This window comes from Cryptotermes secundus, unplaced genomic scaffold (genome assembly GCF_002891405.2).
Source record: "Cryptotermes secundus unplaced genomic scaffold, Csec_1.0 scaffold91, whole genome shotgun sequence".
Lineage (NCBI taxonomy): Eukaryota > Metazoa > Arthropoda > Insecta > Blattodea > Kalotermitidae > Cryptotermes > Cryptotermes secundus.
The window spans coordinates 156479-180801 of record NW_019733318.1 but is presented as its reverse complement, the minus strand read 5'-3'; the positions used below and the strand labels follow the sequence as shown (position 1 = coordinate 180801).

Genomic DNA, 24323 nt, shown 5'->3' with positions numbered 1-24323 from the left:
CCTGACATATATCATGAAGACAAATATCCCTCTACGTGACATGTCGTAACGAGCAAATTTCTACGGTGGAGGCTGCTGGTCTGCTCTCAACCCCAAACAAACTGAAAGTATGCCCTTAATCCACTGTCCCCGAGTGCTAACTCAGTTCGTCTCCAGACCGCGTGCCTCAATCGGTCAAGCGACTTCCACGGCGTCTCCTAGTCTCCACTCGAGAGGGAAACAGTCTTACAGATGCAGCCCTTGTCGGCATACCGTTTCCAGGAGAACCAAAAGCCGAGTAACGTAACAATCTGACCACAAGATGTCAGCAGTAAACAGAAATGTATGAGGACCAACGGGCAACAATGATGGATATTTCGTCTGAGAACAGAAAAAAAGGATAAGGGTAGAAAAAGAAAGATTTCTGCAAGGCGACTGTTACTTCACAAACATTCCTATATTTATATAAAATAGATATGTTAGAAAAGCAAAAGAAGTAACTGTACTGATTATTAACAGTAAACTCTCAGATTTAAGTTAAAATCTACACTAAGAATCGCGGGGTTGCCGCTATTATAGAATAAGATATTTATAAGTATGTGCTACAGAAGGCCGGGTGGGCATTGTCTAGTCCTCTTTTTCGTATTTAGAATATTTTTCTACAATAAAAAACTTTACTTTAAAAAAAGGCGCATGCGGACTATTTCCCTCCCATGCGTTACTGTTTAACGACGTTCACAATATCGACTCTATACGCTGTATGGCGGTTTAAGGACACGTTGATTTTAAAATGTTTTAAAAATGGAAAGAGTGGTGGATCTCTTTACCAGTGCGTCGTAAACCCGCAGCATAGAAGTCTTTTTGACTTCCGTACGTCCGTTTCAACCTCTTTGTCATCGGCGAAACATCTGCCATCCAGTTGTGAACCGCTTCACGCAACAAACACTTCCACCGATAAACAGGAAATATTTACAAAGTTAATAGAGAGTCCGTCAAGTGTAACAATTTGTAGGTCACTTTTTTTATTATCTCTGCCTTACATGTTTCGGTTTGACACAACAATCATCAGAGGCACTTGCTATAATTATGGAAACACTGTCGCTGTTTTTTGATGTTTCACAATTATGTTTGCCGTGTGGACGCTGCTACGATATGTTGACGTGTAAAAGCACAAAACATGCTAAGATAGTTGAGTACACTCTCAAGTTCTCACTTTTCATCCGAACCTATTTTTAAGTTAAAACGCTAAAATGTTAAAATATTTGGTATAAAATGCTGGACTCCTCCTTGTTAATTCATCCCGAAGATGGGAGACGTCAGCTTGAGGTTGTATGGCTTATGGGTTGATATGTTCCTGTGTGCTGTGTGCTGTGTACAGTACACAGCACACAGCACACATAGGTTCGGATGAAAAGTGAGAACTTGAGAGTGTACTCAACTATCTTAGCATGTTTTGTGCTTTTACACGTCAACATATCGTAGCAGCGTCCACACGGCAAACATAATTGTGAAACATCAAAAAACAGCGACAGTGTTTCCATAATTATAGCAAGTGCCTCTGATGATTGTTGTGTCAAACCGAAACATGTAAGGCAGAGATAATAAAAAAAGTGACCTACAAATTGTTACACTTGACGGACTCTCTATTAACTTTGTAATTGATAGTGTAACGGACCAAAATGAAACAATTCAAAATAGGAAACATTTATTTATGAATATCCTTTGCATTGAGTGTTTTTGCCCGCAAAAATGAATAAAAGAATGCTGCTCCTCAGTAACACACTCCTCAAGCACGGTCGCCATTTTTGGTACTGCAACCAGCCTCTGAAGAGGCGCATGCGCGTCTGCTACCTAGAAGCTAGACTACGATGTTATCTAGTGATACTCATAGAAAACCTATTACATCCATTACGGCTGTTCTATTTCCATTTGTGACATTTTTACTGACTCAACCTCTTGTAATGGAACAGTAAAATGATGGTTGAGAATTGTTCCTCTGGGGCCGTGGCATGCGGCAGTCCTCAGAGAGTGCCACCAATGATACCTGGCGCATGTCCTGTTTCAGCATTGGCTCAAGACAGCTTCAAGTGCCCAGATGACTACGGCTTCTACCCCCACTCCCACTCGTGCGACAAGTACTACAAGTGTGACGGCGGCGTAGCGGAACTCAAGACGTGCGGAAATGGACTGGCATTCGACGCCACCGACTCCAAGTTCCTCACGGAGAACTGCGATTACCTACACAACGTGGACTGCAGCGACAGGCCGGGTCTCGGTAAGCAACGCCACGTTAAAGAGGCGGGTTCTTATTGGCAGAGCCTCGTCACTCAAACTTCTTGCACACGGCACTGTCAGTGTTGAGAATATACAGCGTTTGTGATGAATGAATATGGGGTAGCCGATGGAATGAGAATTGGCAAGGGAAACCGAAGTACTCGGAGAAAACCTACACACAGTGCCACTCTGTCCATCACGACCTGACCTGGGATCGAACATGGACTGCCGCTGTGGGAAGCTGGCGACGCAATCAGTAGCTCACGTTACACAACTAATGAAACTAAAACTTTGTACAGGGAAGCGGTCGTTGACTGATTTCAGGCTATACCCGGGCATGTTGTCTCAAGGACTGAGGTAAAATACCGGATAACTCAGTAAGGACAGTTGGTCTTCGGGCGAAATCCGAAGCCGGGACGCTAAGCACTGAAACCGACGCATTATGCCGGTCTCCAGAGAGGTGAAGATTCATCATATCGTGAGCTTCTGGGTTATGACGCGGTGCAGTGTGGTGTGTGGTTACTAAAGTTCGTGAGAAACTACTGTTACTACTTTCAGGATACACATATTATAGTCTGACGAAGGAAGTACTCACTTTCGACAAGTGAGTAACCATCTACAATACTGTACGGTGTCATAACCCACAAGACCACGATGTACGTAGGTAAGTCAATAAGTAAGTTAGCAATGGATATAGAACTTAAACAAATAAGAGTACTGATTTGAAAAATGCTTTTATTTCTCACCATAATCTCCCTGTACATTGAGGCATTTGTCCCATCGTTTCACAAGCCCCTGAAAACCAGCAGCATGAAATTCTTGGGGCTGCTGTCGGAACCAGGCGTGTTCACATGGCATGGCCTACCTCACAATGCATGACAGGTTGCATGCTTCTGTTCAATGGCCTTACGAAGTTTCCTGAGGATGTTACAGTAGGAGTCGGCATTTACGGTTTGTCCTTGAGGCTGGAATGCGGTGAGCAGTATGCCTACATGATCCCACTAGACTGTGAGCATCACTTTCTTGGAGGATAGTGTCACCTTAAACTTTTTTTGGCAGGCGACGCAGGATGTTTCCACTGCACTGACGCATGCTTTGTCTTGGGCTGGTAATGGTGAACCCAAAACTCATTACCTGTGACAATTCGGGCTAGCATATCGTGTCCTTTATTGTGATAGCGATTGAGATGCTGTAATGCCAGACCCATTCTTTGCATTTTGTGTTGTGGGGTCAGCATGAGCGGCACCCATCGTGCACAGACTTTGTGAAAACCTAACCTGTCATGCATTATGAGGTAGGCCATGCCGTGTGAACACGCCTGGTTCCGACAGCAGCCCAAAGAATTTTATGCTGCTGGTTTTCCGGGGCTTGTGAAACGATGGGACAAGTGCCTCAATATACAGGGAGGTTATGTTGAGAAATAAAAGCATTTTTCAAATTAATATTCTTATTTGTTTAAGTTCTATATTTATTTGTAACTTACTTATTGACTTACCCTCGTATATACAATAAAGGACACTCTCCTCATAAGGTGTGACCCCACTTCCCCCCACACAATTCCGCCCGAAATAAACACGATCATCGTTAACCAAATTTCTTGGTATTTAATAGCCTCAACCGTTACCTGTGTTCATTTCTTCCCCAGAGCCTGCACCTTCTTGTAACTATCGCTTCAATCGTTACATGTGTCCATTCCTTCCCCAGAGCCTGTAGTTTGTTGTAACTATCCACTGAACCGTTACATCTGTGTCTGCTGCTCCCCCAGAGCCTGTCCCTTGTTGTAGCTATCGCCTGAACCGTTATATTTGTGTGTCTTGCTTCCCAGAGCCTGTCCCTTGTTGTAGCTATCCCCTGAACCATTACATCTGTGTCTGCTGCTTCCCCAGAGCCTGTCCCTTGTTGTAACTATCCCCTGAACCGTTACATCTGTGTCTGCTGCTCCCCCAGAGCCTGTCCCTTGTTGTAGCTATCGCCTGAACCGTTACATTTGTATTTGCTGCTTCCCCGCAGCCTGTCCCTTGTAACTATCACCTTAACCGTTACATCTGTGTCTGCTGCTTCCCCAGAGCCTGTCCCTTGTTGTAGCTATCGCCTGAACCGTTACATTTGTATGTGTTGCTTCCCCAGAGCCTGTCCCTTGTTGTAGCTATCCCCTGAACCATTACATCTGTGTCTGCTGCTTCCCCAGAGCCTGTCCCTTGTTGTAGCTATCGCCTGAACCGTTACATCTGTGTGTGTTGCTTCCCCAGAACCTGCCATTAGCGCCCCTCACTGCCCTCGGCTGTACGGTATCTTCGCAGACGAGGCGAAATGCGACGTATTCTGGAACTGCTGGAACGGCGAAGCCAGTCGGTACCAGTGTTCCCCAGGACTGGCCTACGACCGCGAGGCGCGCGTCTGCATGTGGGCCGATCAAGTGCCGGAGTGCAAGGTGGAAGGTACGTAGCAACAACCCTGTGGCGGCACCCGTCGGGAACATATGTCATGTGTTTCTGTGTCACTCGATAACGCAGCTGCTCCGTTTCTGACAGATGACGTTAACAGCCAAACTTTCTTGACGCATCTTTACACAATGTGATTACGGACGCCAGTATGTGTATATTTGCTCTCAGAGCGAGCGCGGGTCTTTCGGGGAACCCCCTGAAATAGTGCAGCCGTCGGTATGCCTGACAGCTTTCATTATTCGTTTCGGAGGAACATAATGCCTCTCCATCTTCAGTGTCCTTGACGGTGGTGCTTCACTGTGTTCTGGCAAATAACTGTTGCAGAGGTGGCTGGGGGTTTCGCGTGCCCCGCGCCCGGAGAGCTTGCCAACGCCGGGTCTTTCTCGCGACATGCCCACCCTGACGACTGCCGCAAGTACTACATCTGCCTGGAGGGCGTTGCGAGGGAGTACGGCTGCCCCATCGGCACAGTGTTCAAGATTGGGGAGTCTGACGGATCTGGCAACTGCGAGGACCCGGAGGAAGTGCCCGGCTGGTGAGTATACCAACGCTCAACCTCCCTGTTTGTCCTGTGCAACAAAGTTACACAAAGCATTCTACACATTCTGAACCCTGAAATCTATCCGAATAACATTTACAAAACCAAACTGAAATGTAAAAAAAGCTGTCCCTGTGCTCGAGTAATTAAGTAGTAAGTCATGAAGATATATGGAGGAGTGGAGGTATAGCTCCCCCATTCTTGACCACGGCATTAGATGGAGGTGTGCTCAGCTTCACGCCCCGGCCGCTTTACCTCCGGAGAAAGAGCCACCGGTAGCCATTGGATAGGATGCTGGGTGGACCCCAGAGACGACCTGGGCGCTGTAGAAACGAGAAAATCTCCCGCCTACCGAGAATCGAACCCGCCCGTCCAGCACGTCGCTGTTAGCCCTACCACACATAAACACACTGAATCTCCAGGAAAATCTGGTTCGAATCTACAACAGGATAATGGCTATCGAAGCTCTTCGTGATTTACCTCAGTCGCACCCGCAAAGGGCATTATTCCAGCATTCGACTACATACAGTCTAGCTACTGAAACTATAAGGACCAACCGGTTAATGCTGTTGAGGAAAACAGTCGCTGTTTATTGTTAGAACCATACGGAGCACACAAAATGCCCTCTGTGGGCAGAATGTAGAGTTCCTTAATATTAAAATCATATGGCATACACAATTACTGTTTTGCTGAAAGGGCTTTTCTGTGCGCAGAAACCAATCCGTACACGCGAAACCTCCGGAATTTGAAACCAGGGTGACCTCGTTACAACCAAGGAACCCGAGCCCGTGGTACGACCAACAACAGAGGGCTCTGCGCTGAGACAGAAATACTGCAACATTAAAATGTCACCGAATCTGTTTCACAAATGAGCACTTTGGGGAGCCCCCCCACCCTCAATCTTCCCCCGTTACTGTTCGTGCAACAGGCATGTTCTACGCCAGTAACTCACAAAATTCGGCGTCTCACTTCGCAGCGGTAATTCTGTCAAAAAAGACTGACAAAGAGACTTGGTCCGACCGAACTAAACACAAAACTCATCCTTTTCCAAGAAGCGTACATCTACATTTAAATATATTTTAATATTATATTAAATATTTATTTTTTTTCGAGATGACGCGTTAAGGAGCGGGTAGGCACAGCGATAACGCTCCAGACTTGTTTTCGCAATGTTCTTGGCCTGGACATCGGCTATCATTATTGAAGTTCCTGGTGGTCTTCCTCAGTCCCTCCAAGATATTACTTAGAGTATGCCTCGAGCAGTTCCTTTCAAATTCTTTACAATTCCATATTCACGCTCCCACCCCTCCGAGAATTCTGGAACACCGTTCTGCATCGTCCCCCTTGTACAGAATGTTCCATATAACCTCACTTAGTCTTACGTTGTTCATGTTGCTAGGGCACAGCTGAGTTGTGTTGTCAGCATCAGATAGACAAACAGTGCTGCTGTAGATACTGTACAAAATAACTGATGAAGCTTATCTATAGATAGAATCTAGTCTGCTTTACTGTAGTATAATTTCACCTAGTTACTGTCTAGTTCAGCTGTTCCAGTCTGGTATAGATTACACACCTAGAATGCTTCTAGTAAATTTCATAGGTTGCTCAACTATTACTCACATTTTCTGTGCTTTATGATCTGTGTGATGAATCTCTGATGCTTCAATTGTTTAATTTCATTCGAATTAACATTCACGGCATCACCCACGTTTAATTCAGTTCGCATGTAGCCTCATCGTGTCACACAAATTTATACTTTTAGGAAAAAAAACAAATTTCAATAAGCCCATAAATTAGTTTGAACTTCTGTTGCTCTACATGATTGAATTGATCCAGAATATTTTAAGCTGTTATCAGGAAAGTAAACTCAGATTTTGAGGCTGAACTCATAAAGTGAACACTGCGTGTACTGCTGAATAGTCCAACTCGTTAACTCAGAACTATTCAGAATAGTGTTATTTACTGAGGGGCACTATGCTATAAGTAGGAAGGTCGCGGGTTCCGTTCCCGATGAGGTCATCGGATTTTTTCAATTGACCTAATCCTTCCAGCGGCACTATGGCCCTGAGTCGACTCAGCCTCTAACAGAAATGAGTACCAGGGGTCTTCCTGGGGGCTAAAGGGCGGCCGGCGTATAAGGCTGACAAACTCAGCGCCATCTGTGAGCCGACTGTCTAAAAATGTGGGAGCCTCGACGTCTCATAACCCTACGGGCCTCCACGGCCTGTTACTTACTGACTAAAGTCCTACCAGAGATTCAATTTAAATCTCGAAATGTATTTAATGTAATTTTTTCAATATTCTATTATTAAAATTTCTTTACGCAAATAAACAGGCTAATACGCACACTACTCGTGCAACTGCGAGTGTTCAATTTGAAAGCAATGAGTCAAGTCTTGGTTTTTGATCGTATCAGGAAGACCCTATACAAAGACTGTCATTTGTTCATTAATCATTCCAGTAGTTTTTCCTGTGGAATGCATTAATAATTACGTTCTGCTTATATATGAACTTACGACACTTTAAATAAGTTGCCCTAATTTGTTAAAACATTTAATTTAATCTCAGTCTAACAGACGAGTGTTTTAGGCTTCCTTCTGGACAACAGAGGGCACAGCATGCGCATGCGCAACCATTTTTCTCACTACTGTGTGTTTCTATTTCCGTTTCCGCTCTTCTCCCTCTAACCATTACCAACACAACAGCGAAGACTACTATGGCGACTTGGATCTGAAGAGCATCCGCAAGAGTGAGCTTCTAGCAGGACTGAACAACTCGCAGGGCCGCAGCTCTTCCCCAGCTGCAGCCCCCAACAGCAAGCCTAGCAAACCCCGTCCCCAGGGAAACCAAAACAGGCCTTCTCCACCCGCTTCACAAGGAGAAGCATAAGACCCACGCCACTAATCCCCTTAATTAATTTAGTCTAGCGTTCAAAACAATCAGCAAAAAGTATGTAAAAAACACGTATGGAAGAAATGAAATCCTCTTCCAACTATTTCCATAGTCTTAAAACAATGAAAGACTTGCTCTGTCATCAACTTAATGGGCTAGTTCTATTAGCCTTCAAGCCTTATTACTGACAGAATCAATTCCTTATATTAGAAATATCTGTGCCCCCCTCCACCAAAACTTCTAAACTTCTAATCTTGATTTAAGGTACACATAAAAATTTCAAGAGTCAAAACGATTGTTATTCTTAACAGAACTAGCTACTTGTTGCGTCTGCAAGTTAACTGTTACCTAACAGCCTTGAATCATTGCCTAAAATATTAAACTGCTTCATAAATATCATTACAATTCGATAAAAATTCTATTAAGTACAAGAATATCATCAGAGTTACTGGGTTTTCAAACTTTGTCTATCGTCCGGTATTTTAAGAAATAAACAACAGAAAGTTTTGGAAACTGGTGGACCTGTTTCTGTCCTCAGGTGATAAGAGACACCCACTCTGTAGAGTCCCTTAGAAAGATCTAACTTCAGTCACTGGACCAGCTCTTTCCTTTAGAGACTCAATAGAGGAGGTGCCTCCCCCCTCACCTGAGGACAGAATCAGATCCAGTTTTGGAAACATTTTGTTTTCTAGTATTTAGAATACCAGATAATGGACAATGTCCAAAAACCAAGTAATTCTGAGGGTTATACACGACTGTCAGAACCCTTTTTAGAATCTACAGGAATATGGTCATAATATAACAAAATATGTATATATACAATTATACATAACATAAAAATGTTTTGATATAATATGAACATCAACACCCAACACCTCCACCACCTCATCTACTGGGAATAAGTTTAACCTATGACAGCCTATGGAACCTCTGAGACTGTTTTCATGCACGGGTGTGTTGTCTGTAAAAAGAACTCTTCCTGGTGCCCAGCACAGGTATATATATGTTCATACTTCCCAAGATAATAAATACCATAACAAAAAGCATTTGACTTAGATGCATGTGCATTCCAAAACTGTACACATATATCATCAAGAGACCAGCTAACAAGGTGCTAAATGCTGATGCAATGTGTATAAAAGCAGTAGTAATGGTTATGGACCATGGATGCTATGATATGGCACAATGAAGTTATTCAAGTCCAATTAACACAAGATCATGTCCTCAAAAATTTTAATTTACATGAAATAGGTATGAATATATACATATCAAAGTTTTGGATGAATGGGATGCCTCCATCTACAGGGTTTCTGGCACATCCTGGAAGACTTGTAATGTTACTAAACACTCACTTGCTGCTATACTATTGCTCCTGTTCAGTTTTATTAATGGGCCAAAGCTTTAACATTCACTTATTTATAATTTGGTGCACAAATTCTTATATCCTGGTCTGTGAAATATCAGAAAATATAACTAAAAGCGTCTGCCATATCACAGTGACATGGGTTACAATGTAAAGACCTAGGCTGGGCCAATGTGCAGTCTTCTGCAGTACCAGACACAGCCTCAGAGATATTGCTCAGAAAGAGATCTCAAGGTATGAGTTTGCACACTTCTAAACCACAAAGTAGTGTTACAAGTGAAAAATTATTTGCTTTCAACGTTTGAGAATTACCATCCCTAAAAATCAGATTATTATAATGTTAATTCAGCTACAGCAACACAGTTTTATTGCACTGAATATCTGAGCTACACAGAAAACTGCATGTATGATGCCCACTAAATATTCAATCCATGACAACTTAACCTAGAAAAAAAATGTTGTCTTCCATTTCACGAAAACCTGCAGCGAAGACTACTACGGTGAACTAGATCTGAAGGCACTTAAAAAGTTGGGATTTAAGAAGTGAAACAAAATGGCGTGAACCATATACCAGAACAAACACTTTAAAAAAAAAATTATCTGACAGCAGAGCATCGGATGTGTGTATAAGTGTCACACAACACACCAAATGTCAACTCTGAAGAGCGAAGTTATGGGCAGACCACTTCTCATTTGCCATTTCAGTTCAGCTGTTATTAAACCAAAGTGGTTCTTTAACTTAAAAAATATAGCAAAAAAAAAACTTGGATTCTTTAAAAACTTAACATATATGTACAATTTGATGTAACTTATACAGAAGCATTTTCATGACAGAAATTCTTGATGTACTTTATTTTTCCTGTCATAAGTTGTAAAGAGTAAAAGAGCAATGTATGTATGTATGTGACATCAGAGTCTCAACCCACCCATGAGTTTCAGTGTGTAAACTGCAGATCTGACAGACTGCTCACAGCCATACCGACCATTAGAGGTGTATGGTATAGCTCCCCTGACCAACTAACTTACTGTCAGAAACTGTTTACAACATTACTTAATCTACAATGTGGGTTTGAACAAAGAGTATGTATGCCAAAATGTGTGTTTTTTGTAAATAAAATGTCGTCTTTATAACTGTGTTTAATTGCAACCTTCATCAGTCCTAACAAGAGTCCCTAATCACTGAAAGTAATGCCTGAGCCTTGCACCATCATGCAGCGCTCAGGAGGTGGGTCACCTGGTGACTGGTCTCATCTGTCAAGTTGTCTCTTAAAAGGTCTTTCTCTCTTTCTTAACCCAGGCAGTGAACATTTTTTTTGTTTCCATAAATGAGATTCTTTGCATTCTGTCAACTTCCTGAATCTAATTAATTTCAAATTTCTTAATTGTATCCAACATGGGTGTCTTTATTTACTTTCTTTAATGTGTCTTAATTTCTTTCACGATCCATTCAGTTTATTTTGTCATTCATCTCATAAATTTTAATCAGCAGTTCTGACATTTGTCTTTTGCTATCATTATCTATCTTCTTCCTGCATAGAGAAGGCTGGTAAAATTACAGCATTAAGCTTCTTCAGCTTATCCATTCATATAGGCTTCGATTTCTGGAATAAACATATTACTTTCCTTCATGCTTCTTTTAATGAAAGCAGCATGTATAAAGCCCTCTTTCTGGATGGGGAAGTTGAGTAGAATTCCCAGAAACACATGATTCAAAACTCCAAAGATCTGTGACAGAGTTTAAAAAGTTAACTACCTGTCTTTCAGCTACAAAGGGGCATGTGTCAGACTAGTTGGTTGAGGCACTATGCTACAATCTGAAGGTCACGGGTTAGATTCCCAATGAGGACACTGAAGTTTTGCAATTGACCTAATCCTACCAGGAATCTTCTTGAGTGTAAAGGGCAGCCGGTTCATAAGGCTGACAAACTTACCGCCATCTGTGAGATGATTGTCTAGAAAATGTGGGAGCCTTGATGTCTCACAACCCTATGGGCCTCAACAGCCTGTTAAAGGGATAGCTTTCCTTCTTCTTAACTTCACCTTCCAGCAGCATTTCTTTTTGAATTCTAATGTTCACTTTACCATTTCATTCTACATGTCAAGGTAACTTGCAGTGATGTAATTAAAACATACACCTAACCTGTTCTTTACGTCAGTTTTATTCATAATAAGAGATACAAATTGCGGAAGTTGTCCCCGAGCTTAACTAACCCCATGACATGAAAACGTGAGGAAATGTCGGTATAGCTCTAAGGATCCCTAACCTCAGCACCGGATGCAGGTTGGAGATCAGCTTCACGTTCCGGCCGCTTTACTCTCGGAGATGTAATGCCCGATTCCCATGGGCTCTAGCGCCAGGCTGGACGTTGTGGAGAACAATCTTTCTCCCCGCTCTGTTGCCCAACCTGCAGCCGGTCAGTACACCTCCCGTTCCCCAGTGACCGTGACTCCACCTATGCTATAGAAACGGTTATAGAGCCAATTAAAAAATCCAGAGCAGTCAGCTCGGACACTTCAGCCGAAAGCTCATGTTCCCGTCCCTCCACGCACCAGCACGTCTATCGCGAAGTGAACGCGGCGCCCTCCACACCAACCACTTCAGTACTCATTTCCCTCTAGCCCTGAAGCCTGGAAAGTGACGGATGTCAGAAAAGGAGAGAAAATGGGCACAACTGTGTGAGAGGGTACCGCCCGCTCCTCCTCCCGGTAAGGGCGGTGTCGAAGTGAAGGCGTTATGATGGTGAGAAGCAGTGGCGTGGGGATTCGGTTCTCCGGAATTAATCTCGAACTGCATAATTCAGGAAAATATCTATGGTGGCCTTTACAGCAGAGGGGTTTAATTATGATGAGTTTAAGTAGGGAGCGCCGCATGAGAAGCGCGCAGTAGCAACTTGGGAACCATCTCAACCTTTAGCGTTTGTTTGGAGACGGTGACGGCCGGTGGCAGGACCTTCCGGATATAGTTAATCGAATTAAAATTTAAAAGTTCAGTTCCTACTGTGCAGAAAACACGTTATGTCTGCATTGCATATAACAGCCGACCGATGCTCTTTAGGGGACAGTCGCTGTTTGCTGTCAGAATCATTCCATCCCCATAAAAGGTAAAAGGAAAGAGTTGTCCTTGTACTTAACTAATTAAGCACTTCGCCATGATGGCGTATGGGGAGTGGCTATATACATTCACATTTTCTTGACCTCGGCACTAGATGGATAAGAGTGGTCAGCTTCACGCCCTTGCCGCTTTACCCCGGGGAAAGGGCCCCGATATCCATTTGATAGGTGACTGGATGGGCCCCAGAATCTGTCTGGACTACGAGAAGAAAATTCTTTACCCTACTGGGACTCAAACTCCGATCCCTCTGTCGTATATATCCGTAGCTAGTCGCTAAACCGACTGAGCTCCATACTATCCCCGTAGTTTCTTAAAAGATCAATTCTCACGTGCACCTCACTTTCACGTTCCGATTTCCTAAGCTGCACAGAAATACCGTGTGTGGTATACCTTCAGGAGTCAATTCGAATCAGTCCACAATAACGGCCCTAATATCGATTTAATATTATCCTCTCATCTCTTCAGTCTTCCAATTTTTTTTTTCGAAGCGGACTACGCATATTTTGTTCGAATTCCCAAACTTTTCCATTCGAGCTACATGTCCAGCCCACTTCCCGTAATTTGTCCCAGTTGTAGTAAATCATGAAAGCGTGTAAATGCAGTGACCAGAGTACGAACTGGGAGACCAGGGTCTGATTCCCGGCATATGCAATAATCTATCTTACCCACAGCGTCCAGGTCGACTTTGAGGCCCTCACCCAGTCAAACGCTCCTCAATCTAGTGCAGAAGGTTAAGACTGTGTGGAATTATGCCTCCACTTCCCCATACCACTTCATGGCGTGATAATTAAACACACTGACAACTTTTCTTCCCACTCACTCATTTCATTCATATTGGATTGTCCTTACTGTGATAAATATTTTGTTTAGATGTTCTTCTTTTGCAATTTAAAATCCCCATTATTCGTATGTTGCAAACTGGTGGCTTTAAATGAAAGATATATTTTTTCTTTTGCTTGATAACGTAACACGCCTATTTCAATTAGGATAAAATCGTCAATACAATTATTCTTATTACAAAGAAAGCACGTAATTCGTCTAATGGATGCTTAACTTCCTTGTCTTGGTTAAAGAAACGGGGCGTTTCCTTACTGTAACCGTTCCCCTGCTATGCAACTTATTTTAATGAAATTAATTTTATTAATTTGAAATCTTAATTATTCACAATGGGATGCAATGAACAAGTGTAGTGAACCATAGGTCCATTCTTGCATGTAAGAGTTAGCGTCTTCCCACGCGTACAGCAGAAAGAGGAAGTCACCCCGTCGCGGGTTTCTTAGAAATGTTACATGAAAGCGTAACTACGAAATCTTTTGTGAATTCAATACTTGACAGTTTGTGCATGCCATAACTTAAAGTACTGGAGTTTTAATGGCCCAAGCCAAGCTTAACATGTGTCAAGATTCTGACAGAAAGTGCGTTGGAGCTCAGAAACCTAAATCCCTTGTACGCTTTAAACGGAGTGGAGGAATACCCCATTAAGATACTCCTATTTTTCAAATGTGACCAATCACTAAAATTTAAGGGTGTGACACAGCCGAGACGCTAAAAGGAACAAGGACTTGATGGTTTGAAGGAAAGAGTTGTCGAAGTCAGTCACACACCGGGACTCGTAGGAACCAGACGTGAAGTCTCACACTCCGGCCTTTAAAGAAATCAGACTTAAAAGTTACACGCCGGATCTTGTAGAAACAAGAAGTAAAAGTATACTGGTGTTAGCCAGTTGTACCGTGTTAAGCAGTGATAAACAAGTGTCTAATAATAATAATAATAATAATAATAATAATAATAATAATACATCTGAAATTGAAATGTGCTTTTGTTGTTTGTGTTTATTTCTTATTTCTTGGAGTTGTGGCCCGTTCAAGGCTCTGGATAAGAGAAACTCAGCTCTACCGAACCAACATCACCTCTTTATAAATCAAATAACCCTGAGATAAATTTTAGTTCAAGGAAGAAGGTCATAATTGAGTTTAACAAAAAGGTAGGTGAGAGTGCAGTTACAAAAGTGGCGCAGCAACAACGCGGGGCTCGAAGTCGCAACAAAAAGAAGAGGTACAGGAAAAGAGCCAGCTGCAACCGAGCACATTAACAGCACGACTCCTAGAACAGAGGAACTGCAAAACCACCAGGGGTAAAGGAACAGCACATCTAGCAACATTCCGATTTAACGGGTCAAGACAGACGGAACGTGAACCTCCAATGGTCAAGACGCACGGAGCGTGAACCTTCGAGAATTTCATCTGCAGGCAACGTAACGGAGGTAAACCGGCAACAAACCAAAGGTTAGTACCCCAGTGCAACAATGGCGAGCCGTCGGACGGCAGAAGCTTGTCAGGAGAGTCAGGAATTACCGGCTGAGGAGGAAGTCAGCTTTACACCGAGTGACCAGCCTGTAGGATTAGGCAGTTTAGTAGACAAAGGTGAAAGTTCTGGACCTTCACAGCAGGAAGCACTCCAGAACTCACAAGCAGAACAAGTCATTCAGACACCGTCAAAAGAACTTTCGGTTAAAGAAACCAGTAATGTTGAGCAGATGCTTGTGGGTTTCATGGCAGCGATTCAGCAAAGCCATAATAATCTGCAAGAAAGCTTTAAGTCCGACATTAACAGTGTCAAATCAGAAATTAACATTGTTAGGGCAGATATGAGTGCAAATAATGAAAACATCAACAGTGTTAGATCAGATCTTGGTGCTACCAATGAAAACATTAACCGTGTTAGAGCAGATCTGAATGCTAACCAGGAAAGTGTCAAGGCAGAGATTAGCGGAATCAGGAAAGACATAAAGGCAGAAAATATTTTTTTTTATTTTGAAATAATTTTACAATCTACTTAATATATATAAATGGAGTAATTAGTGAAAGGGATGGGTGTATGTAATACTGAAGCAGATATCATCCTCCGATGATTCTCTGGTGCTTATCTAATGAGATCCTCTGGCCACATTCTGTTTAGTCTTCTTTCTATCGCTGGTTGATCGAAGAGGTTTCTTATTGGTTGGTTGTTACTCTGAGTGGTCCGGTTTTTGTGTTTTTCCGCGTAAATTCTGATGACTTCTGTTACGTATGGTATGCCTAGGTCATTATGTAAGGTAGCGTTTGATACGTACCAGGGAGCATTGACTAGATTTCTTAGCGTTTTTGATTGGAACGTTTGGAGGATTTTTGTGTTGGAAGGTTTGCTGCATCCCCATAACTCTATCCCGTAGGTCCAGACGGGTTTTAGTATATTTTGTATATGATTATTTTGTTTTCAAGAGAGAGCTCTGATTTTCTGTTGATTAGCCAATTCATGTTTCTGGTTTTGAGCTCTAGATGTCTTCTCTTGGCTTTCATATGCCTTCTCCACGTTAGTTTCTCGTCGAGATGGAGCCCTAAATATTTGACTTCTTGTTTGATGGGTATGGGGGTGCTGTTGATACTAACTTGCGGGCAGACAGCTCTTCTTGTTGTAAATGTTATTTGGGAGGATTTTGCAGGATTTACTTTGATTCTCCATTGTTCCATCCAGCTTTGCAGTGAGTTGAGGTGTTGCTGCAGTTTTCGGGAGGCTGTATTTGGATCTTGATCTGCTGACATTGCTGTGTCATCGGCGAATGTTGCCATTAGCGTATTGTCTGTTAGGGGGACGTCGGCTGTAAAGATTAGGTACAGAAGGGGGCCCAAGACGCTGCCCTGTGGAACTCCTGCTCTTATTATATGGTATTCGGATAATTCGTCGTCGATTTTGACTTGATAGTAACGTTCGTTCAAGTACGATTTTATGGTAAGATACACGNGTTGGTGGTTTTCCGGGTTTGGGTATCATTATGATTTGGGCGTACTTCCATTGCACAGGAAAGTAGCATAGTCGCATCATACTGTTGTAAATAGTTGTTAGTAGTACGATGGCTTTTCGTGGGAGATTCTTATGTAGAGCGCCTGTTATTAGATCGTATCCGGGTGCCTTATGAGGGTTGAGCAGGTTTATTAAGCTGCTGACCTCTGTTGGTGAAAAGGCTCTTATAGGTGGTGATAGCTGACAGGGAGAGTTTAGGAAGGTTTCGACTTCGTCCTCCTTGTTGTTATTGTTATTGTTGTTATTTTCGTTGTTTGTTGTAAAGACTGTTGCAAGGGACTCAGCGAATAAGTTTGCTTTCTCTTTATTTGTCCGTGGCCAGCTTCTGTCTTGTTTTCTAATCGGTGGTATAGCAAGTGTTGGTGTTTTAAATTTCTCTGTGGCTTTCCACAGTGAGTGGTCTGGTGATAAGTTTGTAATATAAGTTTTGAACGCTTCGTTCTTGACTTGTTCTATGGATGATCGTAGATTGTGAGTTAGCTTGTTGAGTTCTGTTTTGTCTAGTGGGTTTCTGCTATTTCGCCACCTGCGTCTTGCTTGCCGTTTTTTGTAGACTAATTCCTCGATGTGTAGTGGAACCGTTATGAGCTTCCTGAGTTGTCTTTTTCCTTTCTGGTGTGGATATCCATGCAGCTGTTTGTATTAGTTTGGTTATGTAGTCCACTGCGTCTTCAAGATCTTGGTTTTCTTTTAGTCGGAGATTTAGGGCAATGTTGTCGTTGATGTGCTCTTGGAATTGTGACCAATTGGTATTTCTATTACAAAGTTGTGGTGGCGGTTCCTTCCAGATTACGTGATTACTTAGTGTTATTATGACCGGTCTGTGGTCTGATGACATGTCTATAGAGCTGTAGATGCCGGAGATGCCCTTTGTGATTGCAAAGTCTAATAGGTCCTGTGTTTTAGTTAAGTCAGTTGGCCAATATGTTGGCTCTCCTGTTGATATGTAGTTCAGGTTGTTTTTTTTTGTATAATATTCAGCAGAGTTCTGCCTTTAGGTGTGATCAGTCTGGAGCCCCACGCAGTGTGCTTGGCATTCCAGTCGCCGGCCACTAGGTAGTGTGGACCAAGCTGGAGCAGGAAGTCTTCGTATTCTTGATGGGAGATCGCATGTCTTTGGGGAGCTACATGTTGCAGCGATGACCATAGGTCGGGTCAAGGATTCTAGCTTTATTATTACGCTTTGTATTTTGTTCGTGATATATGGTTCTATTACGCAGTGTTTCAACTTTGTTTTGATAATTAGAGCTGAGCCTGCGTGGGCTGTCCCATCAGGGTGGTTGGCATAGTAGGGTGTATAATAAGGCATTTTGATGACGCTTCGTTCAGTAGTATGGCTTTCTGATATGAGTAGAATGTCTATTTGATTTGTTTTTAGAAATACAGTAATTTCTTCAATATGGTTGTATATCCCGTTGGGATTCCATGCTGCTATTCTTACTGTTTTCGCTGTTTGCGCTATCTGTTTATAATCGTGGTTAGCATGGTTAATATCATGGTATTTTGGTTGAGAAGCTGGTTGAACATGTTTTTAAATTCTTTGAGAAACACTGTAAGCTGGCTTGCGATATCTGCGGGACTGTTGTTGGTTTGATGAGTCGCTGGTCTTTCAGATGCTACTTGTTACACCTCAGGGGGGAGGGGGTGAGAAAATATGATTACTTTAGGCTGTCGCTACCCATTTAGCTAAAATCTTCGTTGCACTTGGCTGCCGTCGGCTGTCTTGGTTACGGTCGCTCGGGATCGGTCGCGGACGGGATGGTTATGACGGGGTGAATCAAACTCCCTGCGTACATCCTATCCTATGTACACTGGTCTATTTACATTGATATTTACATTAAAAGGGCCGCCTTTGGCCTGTTTACATAACATCTCGCTACTTTCTTGCTAATTTCCCTCTGGGGGTGGGGAGTACCGTGAGACTGTTGCTTCCCTTCATTGCCTGTCACTCTCTACTCCATTTCTATCCTATTCTACCCTGGTTCTCGCTGGGGTACACTGGAGACTGCACTTAAGATCACACAACAACACTTTTATCATCACTAATGTTTAACAGCATGGCGTATATGAGCATACTTGTAATACAAATGTAGATAACTGTCGCCATCCACCATCTCGTGGCACACATATCGAATAGGGCCTCCGGCTGACAACTGAATATTATCTGTTAGATCAGATCCCCAAGTCTCCTAAATTCGGCAATTTATATTATTAACTTGCTGAATCGGCTGTTAGCGAAAGAGGGAGGTTAACTCCCCTTTTTGTTCTCAATTCCCAAAGTTATATTCTAATTGGTTATTCCCTGGGTTTGTGGGCGGGCCCATGGTGTCTCATCGCTGCGTAAATAATAATATTACCATCTCCAGTGGCCCCGTTAGCAGAGCTTCTTACTTATGTGATTACGCATAAATGCTGATCATCTACATCCTTAACCTAGTTGCCTGTCCAGGTGTTGACATACTAATGTAATGGCTATAAAACACTTTTCGCAAGTCTCGAAACATTTAAGCAATGTCTTTTGATTTTCAGTCTCGAATTTGGATCCACAACACTACTTGTAAATAACATATATTTTGACGTACATAGTTTGTGGCTTCTTGTAGTATTTCTTTGTTTCTTGAGTTAATGAGATCACGGTATACAGTGCAGCCTTTGTAGTTGGCAGGATGATTTCCGTTACAAAGAACACATTTGGCTGGGGTGTCTCTGGTTTTCTACAGGATTGTTTGTCATACGGTCCACTACATTTGACGCAGTTGAATGGCTTGGTACAGTATTTTTGAGTGACCATAGTCTTGGCATCTTGTGCATTCTACAATAGTGTTTTTGCGTCTGGGCGGTTCAACACGAATTTTGCAGTTTACAGCGATTCTACGTTGTAAATTTCTTTGTTGTTGCTTTGTGGTTCCAAGTCAACAAAGAAGAGAGGCAATGGTTCTTTGCTGACTCTATGTGTTGCATTTATCATGTTTCTTACTTTATGCCTTTTCTTGTTTAATTCTTCTGTTATGTCGGGTATTGGTATAGAGTGATGCAGATCGCGGATTACTGTTCTGTACGCTCTTTCCTGTTTCAGTTGGTAAGTGTGTTGTATGATATTTTCTTCCCTAACATGTCGGATTAGTTTTCTGTATATTTCTGGCATATTTGGCATGATTTTTATTGTATTGTTGGGCAGCGCCTTCGCTGTATAGGTTTCATTTTCGGTGACCATGGCAAGGTTATTTAGCATTGCTTTAAAGTCATTCACCCCGTAAATGTAGATAGGTGGTGATTTGGGTTCCCTTTTTGTATTAAAGGGATTCTTTGAGGTTGGTGGTTTCCTATTTTGGTTGTTATCATGGGGTAGAGAGTCAAATCTGTTAGTAGTTTGGATTTGCTCTGCTATTCCGGCGGTGTTTGGTAATTTATTCTTTTTCGTTTGTTACTCACTGTTTGCCACTGATGATTTCGTAGCTGTCTTCTTCACTCATGTTTAGGTCGTCTTCGCTGTACGAAGTTTGTACCTGATGGTGAATTTGTTGATTGGGTTGCTGTAGTTTTGCTCGCTGTGTTGTTGTCTGGTTCGTCCGTATCGGCGGAAATTGTAAGTTGTATGACCATTGGTTTGGTTGATTGTAGTAGGCCGGCAATATTTGTGGTTGGTTTGTCGTGGTCTGTAGAGGATGCTCATTGTGCATGGCTGGTGCTGGCGCAGTTTCGTTCCCGATTGGGAACATCACTCGCTTTGCGGAATCTTTTCTTTTCTTTCTTTTCTTTTTTTCCCCTTTCTTCTTTTTTCTTGTTTTTTTCGATGAGTTAGTTGTATGCACGTAGGTTTGAATCTTCGGGTTGTACAGCTACTTAGTTCGATTTGTTCGTTTGGGTTTGTCTTCCTTTTCAACTGTAAACGCTGCTTTACGGAGCGGCGCCTGATAGACGCTCGCACTGCTCGCTCCTAAGAAGCGGAATCTTTAAGGCAGAAAATAAAAATAATTAATTAGAAATTTCGAGGCGAAAAATCAAGAAACAAAGAAAGAATTTGCAGCAAAATTAGATTCAGAAGCCCGGCCGTTGACCAACCTAGCAGGACAAGTACAGGAGACCGAATCCGAGCTGTTGGCTGTGAAAGGGCAGATACAAGTGATAGGTACAGACTTAGCTGACCGGATAGAAGGGCACAGAACAGAAGTGAACAGCGCCATCAATAAATTAGGGCAAGTCCTAGATAATAGGCTTACGCAGCAGAAGGAGTGCATGGATCAGGCGACAACGCAGGAGAAAGACGTGTTCGAGAGCCAATTTCAACATGTAAATGCCAAAATTGTGGCACTGGAAAATAAAATTTTGGAATTACCGCGATCCGCAGTGGTAGCCGAACCACGAGCTGCAGACCTTAACTTTGTATCTCCTTCGGGTGCGAAACAGAGTGACCAAAATAGGGATATTGTAAGTGGAAACAGTGTTCAGGCTGAGGGGAACCGCACGTGTTCTTCTCAGGCAAACAGCTGTGATGTATGTGTATGTGTACAAGGTAGCGTGAATGCAAGTAGAATGTTTGGATCTGCAGAATGTTCTCAAGTGTCCAGTTTTCTCAGCATATCGGAGTTACCATTACCTTTGTTCGATGACTGTTCAGACACCAACCCATTTTTCCATCTACGTAGATTGGACAGTTCATGCACTTTAAAGGCATACCAAAAGCGGTGCAGTTGGCAGTTGCCTATCGGTCAATAGTAGGTCGAATGAGCAAACAATGTGTTGAGGTGATAACAGTAAACCTGAAATATCACGATAAATTTAAAAAGGAATTTTTGGGAGTTTGGTGGTCACAATCCAAGCAGGCTTTGATGAGATGGAGCCTTTATCAGGGGAAATATAATCGGAATTCAAATTTCTCCTTGTCAGGGTATTTCCTCAAACATGCGACTATGGCGTCTGATCTTGACCCGAGACGGTCACATATAGAAATAACAGAGGCCATCCAATATAATTATCCAATTGGGGTTCAAAGGGCCATGTTGTCAAACCAATTAAGAACGAATGAAGGAACTCGTGAGTTATTTGGAAGAGATGAGGTGATGGAAGCAAGTGAAGGGTTTCAAAGACCTCACCACCAGGCCCAACAACATCCAAATGTTGCGAGGCATAACCAGCAAACCCAGAACCATGTGAGGCAGATCCAATACTCACCCCACCGGAATAGAAATAATGGGAATAGGTGGCATAATCGAAACCAGCAAGATAGGGCAAGAGATAACAATAACGCAGGATCCATCCGCCTTAACCGAAATGCACCCTCTTTCCAGGAAAGTCGAGCACAGGAACAGCATTGGGAAAACTAATGACTGGAGCCATCACGGACCGAATGTCTCCTGAAAGTAAGACCAGCATTTTCCTAGGTCCGCCCAGTATACCTAAATTAACTAATGAGTCAATGAGTGATACTGATTCAGAAATCGAGATAAATGAAAGAAGTTCACATGATGCGGTAGATTGCATTGTCTTCTTCATGAATGAGACAACACTAGGCCAAAGACCGCAGGTAGAAATCATGGTGACTGGTAAAATGTTGATAAATGCGATTACAGACTCAGGTAGTGAAGTCAATTTGATCTCAGAAGAAATTTATGGGAATCTAATAAAAGCAGAAGTACAAATACCCGTATTGCCCGTAGAAAACGTCGTATTAGTGACAGCGTTCGGAAAATGGTAAAAAAGAATCCGACAGCAAGTCTTAATTGAATTCGCTATGGTAAATATCTTTGAGTGTATTTTTTTAATTTCCTCCCAGGTCAGAAATGACGCGATAATTGGTTGTCAATTTTTAAAGGATTATGGCATTTGTATAAATTTCAGCGAAGGGTTTATTAGTTACGTCCGAGGAGACGTCATGAAAGAACAGGCGCACGTAACTAAGGCGAGAGTACAAAGCGTTAGAAGTAATGATCGTGGACAGGCAAGGAAAGTTAGCCTTCAAAATAACCCATCCATAGGTCAGCTACCCCAAACCCCCTCAGCTGACTGTGAAGACCAAGTCCTAAATAGGGCAGCCCACAGCTGTTCTAACCCCACCCCACACCAGACCGTAGCAGCAGGCCAAGAAACACGTTTAAGAGGCGGCAAGTCAAATTGTGTTGTGTCCCCTCGTAGGACAATTGAGGAATCGAATGGCATAGTTACCCTCGACTATGGTGCCGAGTGCGACCATTTAAGTAGAGTTTATGACTTGCCAGATACAGGGATATCTGATGAATTAAATATTCAGAGCCAGGGCTCTGTTGACAGAAATGCCGCCAGTGAAGTAAAAGTAGACGTGATGTACGTGGAGAGAGGCTTGCAGGTTGGTGAACCCATCCCTAGACCCAAACCTCATCCCTCTGACCCTAGGTCATTACAGAAGTAATCTGCCTTAGGAGAACAGGTAATAAGTCTTTCAGAACCACAGTGGAAAGGGCTGTATGAAACCTTAACACGGGTAAAGTATATGGACCACATGACAACCAAACCAGGGAGATGTAATTTGTTAGAGCACAAGTTTCAAATAAGCACAGACCAACCATTGTAGGATATTCTAGACCTATTCCATTCACACTGCGACCAGCTGTCAGAGAACAAATTAACCAGATGTTGAATGACGACATCTTGGAGATTAGCGCTTCTCCCATCTTAAACCCACTAACAGTAGTTAGCAAGGAAGGGGAGAGATCAGAATTTGTATAGATGCAAGGAAGATGAATCAATTTACCGTTCCAGATCGTGAGCGCGCTCCACCCTTACAGGAATTACTACAAAAATTTAATGGAGCAAGTTATCTCACATCCTTGGACCTCAGTTCAGCATTTTTGTAGGTTAGCTACATGAAGATTCTAGAAAATACTGTAACGTGTTTCGTTACTGAAGACGCCGTTTGGATTGTTAACTGGTTTATTTAACAACCTACCACTTACGGCTACAATTAATTACAACACTGTTGCGGGGTTTTACACTTTATAACCCTATTCGCAATAATCAATTCACTCTGTCCTCAGTAGTCTGCATGTATTCGCAGTACGGGAGCTATGTAAGTGTCCCTGTATTACACACTCTCAATTACATAATTACACACATGTCCGGTTCTTCTTTCCGCGGCGGCTGCTATATTCCAACTCAACTCGTAGGCTGCTGCCTTGAGAACTCACTTCGGCGGCTAATACACTTTTTTTTTTGTTTACTGCTGACTGGAGAACTGTCTTCGGCCGCTGATATACTTTCAACTTGTTTACTGCTGACTGGAGAACTGTCTTCGGCCGCTGATACAATTTTAAATGCCTTCGGCGGCTGTGTAGTTCCCTTATATAGTCGCACTGTTTGCCTGTTATGTAATGAGTACCGCTGTTGCCTGACGCCGTGTCGACAGCGGCGTTGCGTGCCATGTCACAGTGGAGGGGGGACGGAGCGCTGACTCACCTGCCACGTCACCGTGGCCAGAGCTGCCACGTCACTGCTGGGTAGGGAGGGGATGTCCTCCATTGCGCAACATGTACAATATACTGCATTTTTATTTGATTCAACTGTATATCAATTTAAGCGAGTACCATATGGTTTCAAAAATTCATTACCAGCATTTATCCGAGCGATTAAATTAGCAATGGGTGGGAGTAGCCTGGAGGACGTTGTGTTTTACATTGATGACATCCTTGTTTACTTTAGAACCTTCGACGAGCATATGAAGCATATAGATGCCGTTCTGAGCAATCTTACCAAAGATGGCTTCACCATAAATGCAGCTAAGTGTCGTTTTTGCAGAGATGAAGTCAAATTTTTAGGACACCGGATAAATAGAACAAGTGTATCTGCGGACCCTGATCGGGTAGCAGCCATCCTAAATTACCGATCACCAAGGAATAGTAAGCAACTGCG

The 24323-nt window shown here is 42.8% G+C and overlaps 1 protein-coding gene and 1 long non-coding RNA gene across 3 annotated transcripts in view; one reads left to right on the top strand and one right to left on the bottom strand.

The window, feature by feature from the left end:
* LOC111867880 (protein obstructor-E) overlaps positions 1–10618 on the top strand; it is a 50351-nt gene extending 39733 nt beyond the window's left edge. Inside the window, exons 2-5 of one of the 2 annotated variants that reach the window (XM_023858083.1) lie at positions 2045–2254; positions 4503–4691; positions 5022–5232; positions 9977–10618. In XM_023858083.1, coding sequence (XP_023713851.1) covers positions 2045–2254; positions 4503–4691; positions 5022–5232; positions 9977–10037 — 671 coding nt within the window. In that variant the 3' untranslated portion in view covers positions 10038–10618. Of the gene's footprint in view, positions 1–2044; positions 2255–4502; positions 4692–5021; positions 5233–7940 lie in introns of both variants that reach the window. The other variant, XM_023858082.1, reaches the window with a different exon arrangement.
* The window catches only part of LOC111867881, a 189522-nt gene that overhangs the window by 161567 nt on the left and 3632 nt on the right, over positions 1–24323 (bottom strand). The window lies entirely within an intron of this gene.